The sequence below is a fragment of the Mya arenaria genome, chromosome 13, assembly GCF_026914265.1.
Source record: "Mya arenaria isolate MELC-2E11 chromosome 13, ASM2691426v1".
NCBI lineage: Eukaryota > Metazoa > Mollusca > Bivalvia > Myida > Myidae > Mya > Mya arenaria.
In genome coordinates, this window is record NC_069134.1 from 20,437,854 (window position 1) to 20,459,684 (window position 21,831).

At 35.9% G+C, this 21,831-nt stretch overlaps 1 protein-coding gene across 1 annotated transcript; it reads right to left on the minus strand.

Moving 5' to 3' along the window:
- Positions 1 to 4,441: 4,441 nt before the first annotated feature.
- Positions 4,442 to 19,997, minus strand: LOC128215105 (von Willebrand factor A domain-containing protein 2-like). The gene is made up of 12 exons (XM_052921828.1): positions 19,631 to 19,997; positions 14,405 to 14,515; positions 13,119 to 13,235; positions 12,353 to 12,469; positions 11,331 to 11,441; positions 10,039 to 10,155; positions 9,767 to 9,880; positions 9,177 to 9,420; positions 7,583 to 7,654; positions 6,721 to 6,845; positions 6,251 to 6,394; positions 4,442 to 5,629 (listed from the first exon to the last, which is right to left on the minus strand). Exons 1-12 carry the CDS (start codon positions 19,995 to 19,997, stop codon positions 5,001 to 5,003), a joined length of 2,268 nt encoding a protein of 755 aa, XP_052777788.1. The 3' UTR covers positions 4,442 to 5,000.
- Between the last annotated feature and the right edge of the window lie 1,834 nt (positions 19,998 to 21,831).

Here is a 21,831-nt window from a genome sequence, read left to right on the forward strand (position 1 = left end):
TCAACCCTTACTTGAGTTATTCAGTACTTACCATATTTCAATGTTGACCTTGACCTAGACCATAACTCTCGGGGTCAAAAACACAATCTCAGGAAAGGTCTCTATAAACTCTTCATATATACCAAATTTGGTACCAATATGAAGAACCTTACTTTAGTTATTCAAAAAAAAAACTTTTTCTATTAATAGCAACCTTGACCTTGATAATAGGGGCCTCAAACGCATTCCCCAAAAAAAGTCTCCTTAAACTCTTTGCATATACCAAGTTTGGTCTCTTTATGTCAAACTTAGCTAAATTATTCGATACATAAGGTGACTTTGGCGCTGCCCTAACACCAGCCCGCCCGAACAATGACACAGGTCATTCAAAAAACTTGTTTCCCCTTTATGAAAATGTGGTTAGGAATATAAAAATGTGCCTTTCAAAAGAAATTAAAAGAAGAGTTAAAAGAAAAAAACATTCAAGGGCAATAATTTGTATTTAGGGCTAACATGAAGTTATGTTCCTTGTTGTAAGATGGTTGTCAATAATTCTGCGAAGTATTAAGTGCATTGAATGAAGGTATAGAAGTTTTTTTTATTAAAATCCCAACTTGCCCTAAAACTTTAACTTGCCCTAAAATGTTAACCTAAGTCAATCAGGGGCCATAACTTGTATTACGGATAATATGGAGTTATGTTACCTCATTGTGTGATGGTCCTGAACAATTGTGTGAAGTATTAAGTCAATTCAATGAAGGGTATAGAAGTTATCAATAAATATCCCAACCTGTCCTAATTTTTTAACCTAAGTTCCATAGTCAATGAGGGGCCATTATTTGTATAAAATATGATATGGAGTGATCTTACCTCATTATGTGATGGAACTGAACAACTGTGTAAAGTATTAAGTCAATTGAATGAAGGGTATTGGACTTATAAGTGAAAATCCCAACTTGTCCTAAAACTTTAACCTGCCCTAAACCTTTAACTTAAGTCAATCAGGGGCTATAACTTGTATTAAAGATAATACAGAGTTACGTAACCTCATTGTGTGATGGTCCTGAACAAATGTGTGAAGTATTAAGTTAAATGAACAAACGGTATAGAAGTTATTAATAAATATCCCAACCTGCCCTAAAACTTTAACCTAAGTTCGATAGTCAGTCAGGGGCCATAACTTGTATAAAGGAGTTATCTATTCCCATTATATGATTGCCCTGAACAACTGTGTGACGTATTAAGTCAATTGAATGAAGGGTATTGGACTTAAAAGTGAAAATCCAAACTTGACCTAAAACTTTAACCGGAATCCGACGCCAGGGCGAATAGTATAGCCCACCTCATTCTTCAAATAGTTGAGCTAAAAAACACAATTGAGATAATATATTTATAACATGTGTTTTCTCTTCAAAAACAGTAAAACAATGTTATGACATCACCACAAAATATATGTATCACTTTATCGAAAATACTTAAGGCTTGCTATTTCATCAATGTTATGAATCAAGAGTCATTTTCCTTCTTTTTTAGCAAAAAATAACCTTGACATTGATCTTACCTACACTACACACAATATGAATAGCCGTTTATCATATGTTCAAATATTCAAGAATATTTTAGGTAACTGATCAAACAACTTGTATTTCTATATTCCCACTCTTGACCAGTGGTTGTGTACAATTTTGATCAGATTCAACATACCGGTCAGGTTGCGAGAAAAACAAATTGCCTTGTGTTGATTTGATGTAGTGTCAGCTAAAGCATTGAGGCAGGTCTTTTCACGCTTGCAATGGCAAGTTTTCCACTTTCAAACTTTCCTCTAGCGTTTATAGGGAAGAGCACTGTGAGGTAGAAGTGAAGTGAAGGATCGTCACCGATTGTTTTCAGTTCAGGTATTGTGATGAGGAGTAACTCAACTGTTGAAGATCAAGTTGGAACAGTTTCCGCATTTCATACCTACTGCTGCGTTTGATAACAACCTCAGCTGTGCAATAGTAGGCCACTTGTGTAAGGGACTTGCTCTAACATAGAGGACATTTGTCAAGGTCCATTTACTTGTTGCCTCACTCTAAAAAGATATGAAAGGAATTTGTTATGATATCATGATAAGTGAATGTAGCACTGAAGACCTGATAACATGAAGCATGAGAAATAAAATAACTCTAAACATTAAACTGAGGTGAAGTTGTTAGGTTTCAAGGTTGATTTCATAAGCTTTATTCGAAATGTGAATTGACAGGTAATTTGCAATTTAATGTCAATTCTGAATCAGGTTATACAAATCAAAGATTGATGCATGAATTGCAGAATAATAATTAAGAACAAGTATTTATATACAAGTAATGATTTCATTCATTTATTCAGCCATTGAGTTAAGCAATTTTGTTAGAAAAGTGAAAAAAAAAATGTTATTAATTTTAAGGAAGGCTTGTTTATAGGTCATGTATTTTGTGCGAAATAAATATCAAAATGATGTCTAAAAAAAGATTATATTGTGAAATAATGTAAGCCTGTAGAGTTAATTTATCTTAAACATTATATGAAATGGTGAATAATTGTTAATACATTCAATTATTTATTGAAGTGCATCGAAACATCCATATGTTTTTGTTTTATAAAAGGTTGAATGTTAATACCAAAAGCAATGCTATTTAAAGTTGCAGTTAAAATCTTAGCAAAAGATTTGCCTAGCTTTAGTCGTGTTACATAACAACACAAAATGCAGAAGGTTTTGGATTTCATGTTTAGTATGAATGCTGGCTATTGTTCGGAAACCATAAAGTTAACAGGAAACTAAGAAAGAGAACAAACCTGGTTTTGGGCAGTGGGACAGCACTGATATTTGTGGGCTGAAGAATACTCATTTCTTGGAACTCCTCAGTCCTGGCCCATTATTGTTGGTGCTGTTTTTTTGTCATCTTGAAGATGAAGCCCTATCTGTTCAATATATAACAACTCTTGTGGTAGAAACTGGAATGTAGGATGACAAATATAAATATACATTTTATTGAGACAGAATCCCGTAAAACATGTTTACTATTTTAAACTAATGCACCAGTCAATTGTAACCACGGCCCCCAAGGTCCGGGGGTATACCGGGGAAAGCCGGGGAAATGGACCATGTTTTTAACTTTCAGGTGGCCCTGCAGTTCCGGGTGAATGGGATGGTTATGTCTTCGCTTTAAATATAGCGGGGAATGGGCCTAACCTAGGGCCCCTGAGATCCGGGGGGCATTTGGCGAGATTTAACCATCTGTTCATCCCCGCAGGACGGGATTTTAGCCGGGGTTGGCTGGACCTATGGTCAAGGTCCTTGCTAATCCCCGGACCGGGGGGAGGGCGTGGTTTCAATTGACTGATGCATTAGTCTAAGATAATAACTGGTGCATAATGAAAACGATGCAAAAGTTCAATGACTACAAACAAATCACCTACAACTCGTCACATACAGACTGACATGCAAACTTTGCGCATGCATTACAAAGAGGGGCTTGAAATATCATCCCTACCATTGTGACTCATTGAGTTAGACGCGTAAATGTCCAAATCGAACGTTTTTTGTTGCGGTATTTCACTTCGAATCACCCTCTCGCAATTTTGACCTTGACCGCACACTCGCCTATGTCTGAAATACAAGAAGCGTTTTCATTGGATGGCTATCATCCCTGGTTTTAATGACGCAATTTGGAAAAGCCTTCAAAAGTTATCCAAAATAAAAGTAGAAATACCGCAAAAAAACGTGCTACTGTTTAAATCGAAAGACACGAAACCTGCCTTTAAAATGATAAATATAACATAACAATAGTTTTTCAGTTCACTACGTAACAAAGAAAATGATAATACCTTTCCCCAACCGCCAGCGTGTTGACCTCGATATCCCTAGTCTACTGGACGCTTGCATCTGACCCGTGTCATAACCGGGTAATCAGATAATAGACTGGTTCACCGATTTTCTAAGATTATTGTAAGATACATTCTGCGCATTCGTGGTTTGTTCTTTTATGTAAAAATATTTAAATAAAAAAGAGAAGTTTTCTCAACAACCGTGCATTTATGATATTTTTTCTCTAAAAGAGTTATTTAAAAAAGTCTCTGGTTTTAATTTGCCATATATTTTCAAAGCTTCACATATTAGAAGATTACCAATCTTTATCTTCTATTACAAAATCGAACAGGAACTAGTCTAATAGCGAACTGATTTGGAATAATCCGAGAGCGGACGGTAAGAATCGGCGCATGCGCGATCAAAACAATTAAAACGCCGCATGCGCAAGCCCATTGCACCAGGGACACTTCTAAAACCATCAATATATGCGCCGGGCGCCGATGCGCCCGCGCAATAACTTCCTTGTTCTTGATCATAGCTATTGCATAATCGAAAACATATATCATTGAGAACATTACAGAATATTATAGGCGGTCATCAACTATAACACATTTATTATTGATAGTGATCGGAAAGTGATCAGAGTCAGCAATTCTCTTTTGAAATGCATGTCTGTATCATACGTTAATGGTCATGTCTATGTCATATTCATGTCAGTTTAGGCATTATTGAATTATTAAATGACATTTCTTTGTACAATCCTATATACGGGTACCAAGAATAATTCAATTTAAAAAATATTTAAGAAGATATAGGTTAAACGAATAGGGTCTACACTAGCTGAAGCTTTCTAGTTATCAATAAAGTTCTCATGATATTTACTTTTAGAAACTTGTATGTTACTGCTTCACAAGTGTTACTGTATTTAAACGATGGCACAATTAAGAATAGTTTTCTTGTTGCAAGAACATTCTTGAATCAAAATCCGAATAGACAATTAAAACAACACACAGTCGAATAACAGATAAATAAACCGTTATTCTACTTATATCTTTTCAATAAATGTCAAGTATTTTTACGTTCACCATTCTGTTCATGAGATGTATAAATATAATCGATCATACAGACCGACCATCAACCTGCTGATACAACAATTCATGTCAGTATTATATGTGTAACCATTATTAGTCTTTCAAAAGTTATTCGAAAGTTCACACGAGGTGTGTAAAATCTCCGTGGCAATCACGTCCAAATTTCTGAATGAACTCCCTGACCTAGACACAAACACGTAGGCGGGATCGCTAACCAGCCCTTGAACCGATCCGACCTCAAACTCTTCCCCAACCCCCACCACCAACACCAGCCTGCCTGACTCTTTTAGTCGGGCATGGGTCGAATTGGGCCCTGTAGGGATGCGGAGATCACCATTCGTGAACAGGATAATAGTCTGACGTGTTTCACTTTTACTTTCACTGAATATCCCCTGTTCTATGTCATGCAGTGCTGAATCTAGTGTGTTGATGTTTGAAGAACCACACAATTCGGCACTTCCTCCCTCGCACGATCGACTCACCGTCAACGTCTGTATGTATTGGATCAAGCTGTCAGTTGTCGCCGTGTCTGTCAGATGGCGGTGAATTTGTACGCTCTCATCGCCAAACGAGACCAAAGCTAGACGGACTGTGACGTTATAGTTTTTATTAAGGGTGTCTGACAGTAAGTAAGTAAGTGCATCTACTGCTTGGCTGAAGTGAAGGTCACTGATTCCTGACCTCATATCCAGAAGAAATGTTACATCACTAGATGTATTCCATAAACACTCTGAAAGAAAAAAAGCTAAGGCATTTGTAATGGCTTTACTCACAAGTATATGTATATGGGCAATAGTAACATCACATTAAACCGAGATGGAAGAAAGGTTACAATATTGTCTTATTCAAGCCATATTTCAAAAAATAAATGTTAAGACAGACATCATCAGGGGCGACTCAAGGATTTGACTTTAAATGGCGTGTAACTTGGGGTGCAACTCGTATGTAAAAAATATTAACCTAAAATAGTGTATTTTCGTGTATTCTATTTATATTCTTTCAATTTTATTGTCATAACATATCAATTGGACAAATTAAGTCGGGGAAGGGTTCTTATTAGCATGCTATAGCTTTGTTTGAAAAAAATGAAATACTTTTCGCTGCCAAGCAGAAACTATCAGTCTGCTCAATCTTACAATCCAAACATGATGCCATTGAATAATTACTAACATGCTGAAGCTTAAAGACGTAACATTTCTGCAGATGAGATTCATGTTTAACTGCATTTGCAAGTAACATTTTGAGAAAAATCGTAAAGCCTACCGTCCAGTTGTTTGCCAGAGGAAATTAATAAGTAATAGCGGGATGTAATTTTAATCAAAATTGATCGCATCAGTCGTTTACACCTTACCGTCGCATGTGAGGGCGACCAGTTGCTGTATGATTGTATAAAGGGCATTAAAGTTGTGCACGGAAAACACGTACTCGGGAGCCCGTTCGTCGCCCGGGGAGGCCACGCCCAGCAACTCTTTGTGAGAAACCTCCAAGCCGATACCTGCGCAATTGCAATTGACAACACTTAAATTGATGTGTGTGTGGGGGGGAGTGGGCGGTGCCTGTTTTTTATGTATTGTGTGTGGATGTGTGTGTACGTTTGTGTGTGCGTGCGTGCGTGTATGTGTACGTGCGTATGTGTGCGTGTTTAGTTTGTTGTGTGTGCGGGCGAGCGGGCAAGCGGGCAAGCGGACAAGCGGGCTTGCGTACTCGCTTGTGTGTTTACGTGTATGCGTGTGTGTGTAATTGCATGCAACTTTAGATTTCATGTTTTTTTTTGCCAAATATATATGTAATGATGTTTTTGATAAAGATTTGCAACCTTACCTATAGCCAAAACCTTTGTGACATATTTCCTGAGTTGTGTCGCGGCCTCGAGGGTGCGCTTGCGATGAGTGGACATGCCGTCGGTCAGTAGGAACACGTACCGCTTCGCTGTGTTCGCAAACAACCTAGGCAATTCAAGTCATGTCAATCTGTTTCGTTAATTGTGTGATGTCTTACTTATGGACAACATATATCGATAAACTATTAATAACTATATATCTGTAAAGTACTCTGCACACTTTTGAAACTCAGTTGTATCACACGTCATCCTGTTGGAGACTTGAGCTAACTAATTAATATCCAAATCAAACTGTTATTTTAATTTTTTTGTTATATTTATAAATACAATGCGTTTAAATTGTTGAAGCTGGTTGCTGTTATTTGTTGCTTACGAATTCGCTTCTTCCTGAAAAGCTACCATGTGAAATTAAAGCAAGGGAAAAAACGAGTCGAAAAAGGCTTCAAAATAAAAGCGAACCCTTCGTGTTGGTGGCCAAATATTAAGCTGTTTTTGCCTTAAACTTAGCAAACTACCAGAAGGTAGAAACTTAAGCAGCACATTAACGAGTTTTCGACATTTGCTCCGCCGCGGAAAATATTCAAACAAGTGACAAGTTACAGCTTCGTCCTGTTTTCGCGCAGAAATAAAGGACTAAAACACGTCAAATATTTTTTCGCCAAAGTGGACGTCGTCAAAATTAATATGTCATGCTTTCGCCCTTTTTCTGATAGGTGTTTACGTTCAGTTTGGCGCGATTTAGCGTTGTCATATAGAATGGCTAAAATCTTTACAAGTTTTGATGATTGTTTTTCGAAAAAAAAACGCAAACCAATGAGAAGAATCTGCTTTATAAATTATTACCGCTTCGGTGATATATCCTTGACATGCTGGGTGACCGTCTCCAACCCAAGATGTGTAAACGTTCCGCCTGGACTGAAATACGTGTAAAACCATTTCATATATCCGATATTAAGTGTTCTTTCACTGCGAAATCAATGCTATTTTATCACATGAGGACGTAAGGGAGAAAACGAGCGTTCTGTGTCGATACCCCACTGAATTGATTTGAATTTGTATTGTTTTCAACTTGAATTGGTATTTCTTTCATGCTTTACGATGAAATATGTGGTTTTAACAGTGAAATAACAACAGTGAAAATATCAATTTGATATTTTCACTGCAAAATAAGGAGTGAAAATATCAACTTTCAGAACTACTTTTAAATTCCTTTGTTGTTACATGTCAAAACAGAACACTGGACTTCAGTAAATTATGTCAAAAAAATGTTAAAAATAATAAAGAAATATTTTATAAATTTAAATAAATTTATAATTGGAAATTAACAACTTACCGTTTATTACCTGTTATCCCGTTTATCAAACATTTAACTGATCTTTGAAGCTGAATGTTCGAACATTTGCTTTCATACCAAACAAATTACAAACAAAAACAACTGTTCGAACATAAATAAAATTTTATATCATCGTTCAAATGTATTTTGAACTGTTAACCGTTGTAGTACGTAAAATGAGCTTCCTAGAGAATTCACACAACAATTTACAGATAAATCCGATATTTTTTACCCCACCCACACCTCAACAAACTAGCGTGACATTTACACTTTATCTGGAAAGCGAAACAGACTGGTCTCTGACAGTAAGATGACTGAATATTAACTTACTATAAAAACACGCGTACATGCAGTCTTAAACTAAGAAGAATGGTTAAAATCCAATGAGTATCCACATTTGTTTTGCTAACACATTTGACCTTCCAAATTTTCATTCTTTAAATCGCGGCGTAGTAATTTGGTTATGTATTCATGCCCATCTTAAAATAAAAAGTGTTTTCATTATTTTTTGGAACATATGTGCACTAATAATACTTCATTGTTTACTGTTCATAAAGCTTTGCAATAAAACACGAGCGAATATTAAGCTATAATAATGAATAGCAGAGAACTATTTCTCAGCAAACCGAAAGTAGAAAAGTTGACAGTTATAATTATGCATGAGGGGCACCCCACGGGTAACGGCGTAAAGCCCACCCTTTAAAAAAGGGGATAATTCAGAAATAAATATAAAAAAATAATAAAACTCCGAAAATAAGCATAAAATAATCAGAAAATTTGTTTATTTCAGTGTAAGATCGTAATTAATTTCACTCGTGATCATAAAAAAACTACATTATCACTCGTGGCTTCGCCACTCGTGAAAATATGTTTTTCTATGACACTCGTGAAATAAAAAACGATTTTACACTGAAATAAACAAATATCCTCTATTTATTTGCAACGCTACGGAATTTTGACGTCGAGACGCTGGAAAAGATGTCATTAATATTTTATTAAAGCTTTTTGCGAACTGACGTTTGATTTACTCAGCAGAACGGGCCACGATTTTAAAACAATGACTGATATGATTCCGTAGATGTTATGGTCTAGGTTAGCACCCACCGGTACGTGATGTTATAGACGGCCTCCTTCAGTGTGACACTGTCGTTGTAGTCAGTGAGGCTAATCTCAAGTTGCGCCTTAGACGAAAATGTAACCACGCCTACCCTAAAGTTCTTATCGTCGACGACCACGTGGTCCACAAACCGATTGATGAAGTCAAGCTGTTTCCGGAAGTCGCGTGCAGTCTGGCTGATAGAGGAGTCCAGTAAGAAGATAACATCTGCCATGGTCGGTTGGCATGTCGCTGATGATTGTAAAGTACACATTATTGTTTTTATTGGTATTTCTATCGCGCAAAACATGAAACGTTCAGATGGCACTAAAAGTGTTTCGAAAGCGCCGGTACTACACAAGTAACAGGCTGACTTCACGCACGTTCGTATAATACCATCGGTATGATCAATTGTGTTTAATTTAAAAAAGAAAAAAAAAAAAAAAAAACATTATTTTAAACTATTGAAATTCATTTCAAATCGTAAACACGAGGCTGAAATTAAAACAATGATTTATCGGTAGTAACAAAGCGTACACTATTGACATGAAATAAAACATCATTCGATACAAATGGATGTGACTCTAACACAACCTACCCGTTTCACAGTACCAGCCGTAGTAGCCGACGGGGCAGAGACACTCGAAGTAGTTCACGCGGTCCTGACACGTGCCATTATTTTGACAAGGATCACTCGCGCATTCGTCGATGTCTGGAAAACAAGCAATACATGATTTATGTTAATTCAGTGGATGTTGCTTTTGAACGGTCTGCAAAACCACTGTGAATCTATTGTATATACACAATAGTAAACATTTACGTCTTTCGTTCAGTATTCATGTATGGACATTATTGAATGTAAAACGTTACCGGTGGAGCAGTATTTGTCCGTGTATCCGGGCACGCACTCACACCGGAAGTCGGCAATGAGGTCGTGACACGTTGCACCGTTTTTGCAAGGCGAGGGCGCAGCACATTCGTCAATTTCTGTAGTAAAAAAGGTTACCATAAAATGCTGACGATTACTTGTCAGAGCATTGGTACATTACGTGTATATACGAGAGATCCCTATAGCTACACCCAATTGATAACAATGTATTTACAGCACTGCAAACGGTTACCAACGCCCGTAAGTTTTGTTGTCTTTTCTGTCCATCGATACTTTTAGCGAAAAAGTAAGAGATATGAACCTTGTAAAATACGTGGGTAATTTAATTATTTATGTATATACGTTATATCATTTGAACTTATCTTTGAGATATGTTCTAAGTTTCTTTACGGCATTTTCAGAGAACCAATGAACATATCTTGGCTATAACTAGAACCAAATATATTGGCCTTTCTGGCGTATCATCATTCGTAGCATGTGTATATCTTGAACGTGTTTAAGGCATAGCCGAGACAAAGGTATTTCATAGCGACGAAACCGTATGACTACACAAAGACTATGATAATACCTAAACTGATTTTCTTTGAACAAAACACAAAAACGAGAACGACAAATGTCACGAAATACACCCGTCATAACTTCAAGCCACTAATTTTGGTGATAAGTGATTGTACATTAAGCCAAATTGAGAGAGAAGACATAAATTAATTTGCTAATTGAAAGGTCTTCACTCTGGAGTGACTGAGGCGACATGACTGGTTATCGAACCTGATCAACATATTCGGCCCATACACATTCAGGCCAAATTTGGTGGTGATTGGAAAGAGGCTTTTAAAGAATTTGAACGGACTAGACCGATTTTTTGTTATACGTATAAATAACGGGTGATTAGTATTGATAACTCTTAAGTTATTCAAGCGAAAAGGCTGGTTAACGAACTTGTGCAATATATCATTTCTATACACATTTTGACCAAGTTTAGTGTTAAAGACCAATTTTAAGTAATTCTGGGCGATATCTCGCTAGTGACTTAACGAGTTAATGGACTTGTCCAAGATAGTATGGCAATACACTCTCTGGTCAAATGTGGTGAAGACTGGACATATACTTAGGTTATTGAGCGGACAACAAACTGGACACCGCAAGTGCGCCTAATACCCGTCCGATGGTATGCCGCACGTAAAACAATCATACGTCCCGTTTTTTAAATGGGCGTATATAAAACAAGAGAGGAATAGAATGAAAGGAAGAAATACTAAACATAAGGCAATACCTTCGTTACAAACAGTACCAGTGTATCCAGGAAAGCAATTACAAGAAAATCTGTTCGCCCCGTCCAAGCAGGTCCCATTCACACATGGGTCACTAGCACACTCGTCTATATCTGTAAAATATACGTAATTATACAGTAAAATTTCCCCAATACATAATATATGTTTGTAACCGTTCCCGTCAGCCGAGTGGAAAAAATGACGTATAACATGAAAGAAATACAATATGTTTGAAACCGTATTCGCAAACCAAACCCTGTGGAAAAATGGAGATGTGACATGAAAGAAACACAATAGTTTTGTAATCATTTCCGTTGACCTTGAACTTTAGAGAGTAGAAATAAAATACTACAACATAAAGGAATTACATTTTGTATCCGCTCTCGCTGGTTGACCAGAGAATGTAACGTAACTTGAGGAACGACTTGAAAGAAATATAATATGTTTGTAACCGTTCTCGCTGGGTGTGACATTTAGAGAGTGCAAATTAATTTGAAAAGAAATACAATATGTTTTAATCGTTCTCGTTTGACGTGACTTTCAGATTGTGGAAAATAAGTTGAGATTCGGGTTGTAGCCTTCGTAGAGAGGAAAATAAGTTGAGGTACGATATGAAAAAATACAAATAGTTTGTAACTGTTCTCTCTAGCCATTTAAAGAGCGGTTCAAATAGATCGTTATCATTGCACTATTTATTGCATCTTACGACTGAATAAAACTGCCGGCAGCGGATTGTTTTTCAAACGGAAATTTTGAAAAGAATATCAAGCGTACTAGGTATTAAATTCAAAATTGATAACAAAATACGGCGAACCAAAAGCAGGAATAAGATTACCAGTTGCGCAATAACAAAACCGGTTCGACAAGGATTTTTACTCCATTGCTGCAATCCACTATTTAGAGGATTAACAATTTAAAATGATGTTTAGCGTTTAAGTATAAGCTTATAGAGTATACTGTAACAGGAACCAGATGATTAGTAACTATAAGCATTAGAAATTGTCGTAGATCTTTATGTACATACCAATGATTTCGCAATTGTCTCCTATCCATCCGTTTGCACACATACACGAATAGGATGTAAATCCCGCACTAGGAATGCATGTACCACCGTTCAAACAGTAACTCGAATACGAGCAGTCTGGAAACAGATAAAGAATGGTAACAGGAACGCGACAAATGTACCGATTTAGACGATCTAAGCGCTAATGCTATGCACCTTCTTATGCTAATGTTAATGTCTATGAATTTTGAGTGAAGTTTGAATTAAATCTAGTAGGTTTCATCTGGTCACAAGACTATGGATACGGATAAACAAAAAGACAATGTTACGCTGCGTGGAAATTATAAAACGCATAATCAGTCTTGTTTATTTGTGATGCATTGCTATTGCCATTAGAAATGATAATGCATATAAATCAATACAATTGATAACTGTGATATTCGTTTGGATGACAGGATTTATAATTTAAATGATATCTTTAGTGATATGATTTTGCTGATGTTGCCTCTGTTTCTTTGCCGAAGAAGGAATAAATGTGTTCGATTCGAAAAAAACGGCTACCATACAGAAAACCAAACTCATAAATACTAATCACCAGTGGCGCATTATTAAGCATTTACGAAACCATGTCAACAATAATGATTACTCGTTCCCATGCTATATAGGCGATCAATTATTTATTTTTTAAACGTTTTAGTCTAAGATTATAGAGAAGCTGTAACAGCTACCAGATTAAGGATTAATAATTATAAGCATTAAGATTTGTCTTAGATCTTCAAGCATATACCAATGGTTTCACAATTGTCTCCTTTCCATCCTCCTGCACACATGCACGAATGGGACGTAAATCCTGCATTAGGAATGCATGTACCACCGTTCAAACAGTAACTCGAATACGTGCAGTCTGGAAACAGATAAAGAATGGTAACAGGAACGCGACAAATGCCACCGAAATTGCTTTATGGTATTGATAGGCAATTGACCTTTACGTCTTACTTATTTGGTGCGAGAGCACGATTTTTATGCGGGACTCATCTTTCCATGCTTCTTCTAATGTCTATGAAATTTGATCGAAATTCGAATAAATTAAGTAAGTTGCATCTGATCACAAGACGATTTAAACGAACGACCAGGCACATGCGCGAACAAAAAGATAATGTGACTTCTATATACTTCCCTTCGTAGGCATAAAACAGTTTAATATGAATTTTAAAAATAATAACGTATGTAATGCTTTGCTGTCATGAAATTATTATACGCAACTATATACAAACTATTAAATCAGACTTTCTAATGTATTGTTACTATAATGACAATGCATATGAATCAATACAATTGATGACTGTGATATTCGAAGTACGTTTGTTGTTATGTATGTTGTATGTCCGGATGTCGGGATAAATGATTTCATTGATATATTATGTGATGTGACTTTGTGTATGTGTCCCTATGTTATTGCCATATCGATGCCATTCAATTTAGGAAAAAAAATATGTCGTTATTGTGAGTTTGCCATGGTATATACGGTTTTGAGGTATAAATCTTGGTCTTCGGGATCATTGAATATGTCTACGTGACTTTGAAAAATGAATAACGCTGAAGTCGGTTCTATGAGGCGGTCGTGGTTACGCACTTCCTGCTTATAAACATTTTCAATCAAGTATGCTATATTTTTGTAGTTGGTAGTTCTTGCTTCAGAATTACCACCCTTCCAGAATGTATTAGTGGTCACATATATAAACGATTCCTTTTGATCATTAAAGTACTCTGTAAACGGTTGTTATATGTTTCCACTACGTTATATTATACTTTTGTGTTTGTTTGTTGTTGTTTTTTTGTTGTTGATTTTTTTGGGGGGTGGCAAATACTTTTCCACTGTTATATGGTAATCTCATGCATGCAACTTCACTCGATTATTTTGTAATAAATCTTGAAACCTGAAACTTGCTTTTGGGTGTGTAACTAACGTGTCATTTGATCAAAAGCTTAAAACCATAATAAGTATAATGAGTGTTATAATAAAGCATTTCATATATTGAATTGAAATTGTACAAATAACGCCCAATCAAGTACCTATCACGTTACAGTTAGTTCCAGTCCACCCTGCGCTACATCTGCAGTGGTATCCCACACCGGGCGTATAGATACAGGTTTTGTCACCGTCTGGACACTTGTGGTAACAGTCTACAAAAGTAAAAAACGACTAAACCAAACGAAATGTTAAATTATCGGTAAGATTGGCATGCATAAAGAATTCGATTTGCCGCAAAAGGCACAGCCGGCGTACCTGTAAAAAAAACAGATTTTAAGATATACAACGAGAGAAAAGCAAAACAATGCAAACAACAAAGTATTAGTATAAGCTCATGAAATACTTAGATCTTCTTAATACTCACTATGTGGGGCTGCTCCGGCATTGCAAAGTTTGATAGCTGAAAGTTTCAAAAGGATATACATTATTAATAATGCATAACTGTATAGTTGATATGTGTTTATCAGCGGCGTTAATTATGAGAACAACCTATAGACATTCGCCCCTTACCAACAACCGAAATTTAAATAGTTAAACATTAAGGCAAGGGATTCTTGGTGTGCATTCTCATTTAAAAGTTTAACAATTTCTCGTCCAGAATGGTTCATATTAAACTTGGACTATTCAAAGGTGGTTGTAGTGGTCGTGTGAGATGCGTACTGTTAAGCAATATGCAAAGTAAGCAAATCAATATACCGTCACTACCGCTCGATATTAACATAATAGTTAAAGCATTCCATATTCAGGGCGGGTAATCGACCTGCACCTTACCATTCGAAATGTAAATAAAAACCGACCATCTTGGATGTGAACATGTGAGTTTTTAACTATTACTCCGTTTTAAGAATAAAATGGAAGCGGAAATAAAGTTATGAACCTGCTCCTAATTTTTCCACATCTTTTGGTACCTACGTCGAGTAGAAACTCATTTTAGAACAAAAGTTACATGTGTATGGGAAATTGAAACGACGTGAAATGACCAGGATTTTAGGATAAAGTGCAGTGCATTTTGCTATTTCTCACTGTTTTTTGTCCAAGGAAGAATTATTGTTGGTTAACTCTCCAGAAATGTAGTGTCATTTTAAATTTCAAGTTTAATTACAAAGTTCAAAATCAAATGAATCACTAGTATTCAGTTAAATTCTCGCAGCATTTCATTTATGGTTTTTAATTTACATTTCGAATGATAAGGTGCAGGTCGATTACCCGCCCTGATATTTATCACTGATATATTTATGATTGACCGATGAGAATAGCAGTATATGAACTCATTTCATATTTAGTGTCTTTAAATCAATTTTGTTTAAACTGGTTAAGTTCAATGTCAAAAACGATGTTTAATTTATATTCATATTTTATTGTATTTTACGTAGCAAAGTTTCGTCAAAAGACTTTCGGCGAATTTGACAAAAACATCAGTACATACCCATTGAAAATAAAATCCATGCCACTAAAATCGCCATTGCTTTCGAGTGTTCATGAAGTAGTAAAACGTATAGCCATAACACACATTTAAAATTCTTATCCATAAACAAACGTAGGGAATTCCCCTTTTAATCCAAAATTCAAGCTACGATTAAGATAAAAAAAAGAGTTTATAATTGATTTCCCTTAATTCTATCTTCGATAGGAAGTATTATTAACAATTGATCGATGCTATGGGTATTAAAGGGACTAGACACCAGATGATACAATTGCAAGAAAAAAGAAAATTGTCAAAAAAAATGTTGTGTACAACGCATTGAATCTGAACTAATGATGCATCCCTCGCATACGAAACATGTATATTTCGCAGTTTTTGCGTAGTTTTACAATTACGATATATACTGGGTTTGTTTAATCCCACTTATTTCAAAAATAGCGTCGGTTTATGTATCTGTACTAATATCGTGGCTTTCACATGCTTAATATACACACTATAAAATGGAAAACCATTAGCGTTTCTTTTAAACGGACACATTCAGCTGTTCTGTTAAACGGACACATTCAGCTGTAACAACGACAAAAAATTTCGCTTTTAATCATGTAAAATGATGTATTATCGGACTCATACTAGCTCGAATGGACGATTCATGGCTTGTTTTGTGGATATAATGTATTTGCCGTTTTTTGGACCATCTGGTGTCTAGTCCATTTAATAATCTATCTATAATGAGTATTGATTTAGACATCCGTTCAGTGCAGTATAATAATAGTTAGCATTTCTTTTAAAAACAACGATATTTTAAGTTCAATCCGAAATTTTCAAAATATTTAATCACCATTCCTACAATACTACTTGATTTTTTTAAAGGTAGAGTCCCATTCACACTAGACCTATGATTGCATAAGATTTTTTAGCGACTCTGATCATTATCTTAGATCTTATCTTACATTTTATATAAAATGCCTATTTTACATGACGAGTCAACTAAGTGCGCTATAGAAAAATACAATACGAATGTACATGTAGTTTGTGACCGAAAGTTTGTGCATATTATACCCTACCATATAGAGCCAATTTAGTTTCAATTGCATTTCGATGAGATATGCCCTATAGATCATCATGCTCAAGCAGGCCATTTTTAAAAAAGTGCTGGAGTCTACATACAATAAAAGGTTAAATACAGCTACACAAAGGATGTCTGTAAGTTTTAGGGCGAACAAAAAATCATCAAAAGAATACGTGTTAACTCAATAATATCAGGTTTAATTTGTAAAAACATTTGTAAACGGGCAGATACCTGGTCAGTTTCATTTAAAAATTCTATGATCGTTTCACGGTAAGTTCGTCGATTCGTCATCCCCCCTTTGACTATGCTCAATCATAATATTACTGAAAATATATCACAGAAACTTCTTGGCTTGGTTCTATCAAGCGATTGTTCTTGGTCATTCAATATCGATTACATAAAAGAGAAAGCATGGGTGCATTTTACGCACACTTAAATATATACTTGATCGTAGAACTCTAGAAATATTTTATAATTTATGACTTTTATTGGACTACTTGAGTATGGCGATATTTTATTTGAAAACTGCACTGCAGTCGATCTAGACAAAATATAATACGAAGCAGCAAGAATCGTTACTGGTGCAAAGACAGGAGTCTTAACAAAAAGCCGTATAATGACATTAATTGGCAGACCCTCTCTGAAAGAAGATCATACCACAAGCTTATATTTATGTTTAAAATAAAAACCAATATAAATCCGCCATACATTCGAAATATGCTTCCTGTCTGTCCAAACGATTCTAGATGCAATCTAAGAAACTACACAGATATTCTCCTTATACGTTGTAAAAACTCGTTGCAATACAATTCTCTCATTCCTTCCTCCATGTGGGCTTGGAACTCACTTGCCCATACATTACAATCTGCCGATTCGGTACAACATCTCAAAAGAAATGTTGCAATACTGTTGCATTACCTATGTAATTATAATACTGACCCTAACCACTTACAGATTCTCATACAATGTTATTACTTGGCTGCAGTTAATTAAAGCACGATATATTTCCTAAGAACATCGTTCCTTCGCAGGCATGTCTCTGTCGGGAAGTCGAATGTGTTCGTCAATTTATGCTCACCTGTCCTCTATTTAACATCAATAGAACACATATGCTTACAACAATACACTCGCTGGTTACTGGAACAGCTATCAACTTAGTTTTTTTTTAATGGAAATGTTCTGATTTTACTAATTCGAAAATAGTTTCTACCGTATACTCCTACATCATACCAAAAGTTCAATTTTATTTGCTGATTTACATGTGACTCAAAATTCACATGTTAACTGCAAGACACAGATACAATTTCTTTCCTTTTCACTCCATTATTATATAATGTATATTATATTTTTATAGATTTTCATATTTTTTCTTTGAAAATATCAACATATTTGTTTAGTTCCGTAACGACATAATAATGTATGACGTATTTTGAAACATTTATAAATGCACTTAACTTTAAAAAGCTTTCTACGGAAGAAGAGTTTAGCTTCCGATCATATCCTTAAATATTCAGAATAAAATATATGTTGTATTTTGTATATTGTCATGAAATAGATTTGCTTTAACCAGCTGATATAGTTTTTTTGAGATGATTTTTTTTTTTTGCATAAAGTTGCGGTTCTTATAACATCAGTTTTCGCTTTAATATTGAATCGGCAAATGGCTGTTCTTAGAATTGACGACGGCCAAATCGGAACATGCCCCATTCCGATTAGCAAAACATTTCTAGGACTAAATGAGCAAATTGAAGAGGTGGAAGTGGAGCTCGTGCTTTCCTAAGCTCTACAGAGGGAATACCGCAAAAATGGGTCTGAATCCGGCGTACCAAGCGAGGTGGTGGGGGATCGGGGTCGATGACAAGCAACATAACACCCGATTTAACAATAAATGATATTCATCGATCTGTTGTCGCGTGTAAGTCGTGACTCCCTTCACATAGACCAACTGCGTGTCAGCCTATTCTTCTTTTACAAAATTTCGGCATTGTGGGGCCAATCAGATGTATTTATTTGCGGCTTTCATACAATTTGACATCAACATTTTTTTCTTTTTGGCATCGGAATTCAATTTAAAGGTACTCTACAGCAAATGTTAGTCTTAAGCGGTGCATTCTGGCGCATTTGTTACATTTTTTTTCTACCATATACATTAAATAAACAAGCTTATCAATACTCTAGAGTAAAACAGTATACAATAAAAACAAATACCAAAGAAAAGCAACTACACATCTAAGAAAGCCTACCTTAAAACAAAGTTTAGTTCTTGACTTTGATTTGTACATATTATTTCTTTAGTTTACCATACTTTTAGACAGGTGACATAATTTATGTATCAATTACGTATTAAGACGCTTTACAACTGTATAAGTCTAATAAAATGTTCTGTCCTGTTCTGTTCTGTTATCGATGGCAGTTCAATGACGATCTAACAATACGAAATAAAATAGAAGCAAACACCAAAGGCACCCGCTTCACGTGGACTCTCAAAATGGCCACCACATCTGACACAGAATGATGTTAAATAAAAGGTCACGAAACCAAAATATCATAATTAAGAAAGATGAGTTTTCATTCGAGTGTTGGAACAGCTTTTAGTGATTTACACATCATTTGTAAAACTTGTTGAATAATGTGAAAAAGTATTGTTCAATACAAGAATTTTATTCGATTTATAAAATTTTATATACAGATGAAGTAGCATTTTTAAAGTAGCATTTTTATTCTTTAAGTCCTAACCCAAACCCACCTTGACTAAATAAAGCCATATATACTTACCAATAATGTTACTGGGCGTTGTGGTGGGCCCCATGCCCCTACAGAAGGACCAGAAGTCGAGACAACAGTCACTTCCCTGTCGGTCGCAAAACTCATCACAGTAGCAAAAGGTGTCTAGAATTGACACGAAGCAAGAGTCAACGCGGTTTGGACAGCATCCACCGTGCCGTGTGGCACAGTATTGACCGGCGATAACCGGTCCCCATTCTTTATAGCGCCTGGAATGCCGCAGGTTTTTCAAGTATGACTCCACATTATTTGTGAGGCGTGATGAATCTCTCGAGTTCCGATATGTTTCACGGTTGATCACGGCTAGTTGCGCGGTATTCACTTGGAATATAAATAAGATAATCTCCAAAAGTACCATTTCAATGATAGAACTTTTAAATTTCGCTAAAACGGTTGTATTTAGAGTATCCATTTTGTGGTATGTTCTTAACGTGTTATTCAAATGCCAGACATCATAAATAACATTTTAGAAAGTGATTCAAGTGCGCTTTTTGCTGTAAATTTAATCTCAACCATTGTATATCCTGCACTTGATTAAATACTGCTTATCAGCGCACCCTCCTGTTAAATGTATTAATACGAGACAATTATTATTCAAACAATGGTACTACATGTACTTACATAATTACCTAACTCGTAATGAACCAATGACTGTTACCCTATTTTTATTTGATCTGGATACAGTCGAATCCACGAATATCACTTGTGTTTACCTTCGAACACACCATGACATACTGACTCAAGCATAAGGAGAGGTCATCTATTTTTTATCATGACATACTGACCCAAACACTAATAGGGGTCATCTACTGACCAAGCATCAATAGGTGTAATCTGACATTGACCTTTTGACCTAAATTCAATCAGATTCGTCCACTGACCCAAGCATTAATAGGAATCGTCTACTGACCATGACCCGCTGACCAAAACATCAGCGGGTCATGGTCAATAGGGGTCAACCATTGACCCAATCATCAATAGTCATCCCATGGCCTGGTGACCCAAAACATCAATAGATGCCATCAACCGTTGACTAAAGCATTAATAGGGGTCAATTACTGAACATGGCATACTGACTAAAACATCAGTATAAATCATCTACTGATCATGACCTAGTGACCCAATAATACGCATGGGTCATCTATTGATTATATGCAAAAAAAAACAACAAGACTATAACATATCATGCAATACATTGCTCGTAAACGTGGAAAAAGTGTGACGCCGACGACGTCCTGTGCCTACGACGCTATGACAATGTAGAACCTACGTTTCTGCCATGCTTAGCAGGCGCCGCAATAGCATTAATAGTAATGCATCTTATTTTGCATTTTATAGTATATTGTTATGCAATTGCATTATAAAGTCAAGCTGAGTGGTCAAGAAGCCTGAGCCTTCCCATGTGGAAAGTCAGTGAATTAATATCATCGTATTACACGCATGCAACTTCGTAATTAATTACATCAAGAACTGAACTTGTCGAAACTGCTTTTTTGAATATGGACATTCACCTTTTTTACAAAAACATTTTTACACCCATTTCATGCTTAAAAAAACATGCTTGTATTTTCTGACAGGGAAAATAATGTCCGATCAGCAGCAAGAATGTTTTTGCAAAATAACCTCGCATTGAACATTCAATTGCCTTTTTATCGACCAACCTTTTTGCTAAAAAAGTCATACACGCGGACGGATTACTCGCAAAAAGGTTCTGAATTGCAAGTCGTGCAGCGAAGGGAATAAAGAAAGAAATCACAATCAAGGATGCAGTAACTTAAGTTTATAACTTGGAGTTAACTAAACAGTTACAACACTATAAGCGAGACGATGGGTTTCTCACAGTGAAGATTATCGTAAATAGCTTTTTTGGTGGAAAGTGGAGAAGAATGGAAGGATACAGAGTCTCTGTTTTCTTTACGCTGTTACCTGGGAATGAAACAGTGTATCCAAAACACAGATGCGTATACGTCATAGCCAATCGACATTAAACATATCTAATTACAGACATAACGAACCATTGCCAAAATGGCTCATTTTTTACCAGGTATTCCAAAGCTTAAGACTAGGTTATTTTTTATCCTTTAAAAAAGAACACATCAGTGTTGTTGCTAATTAAACTAAACATGCTAGATACGATTATTGAGCATTTATTGTTTATTTGCTTCAGCATGATGGGACATGTAGCGGATTTC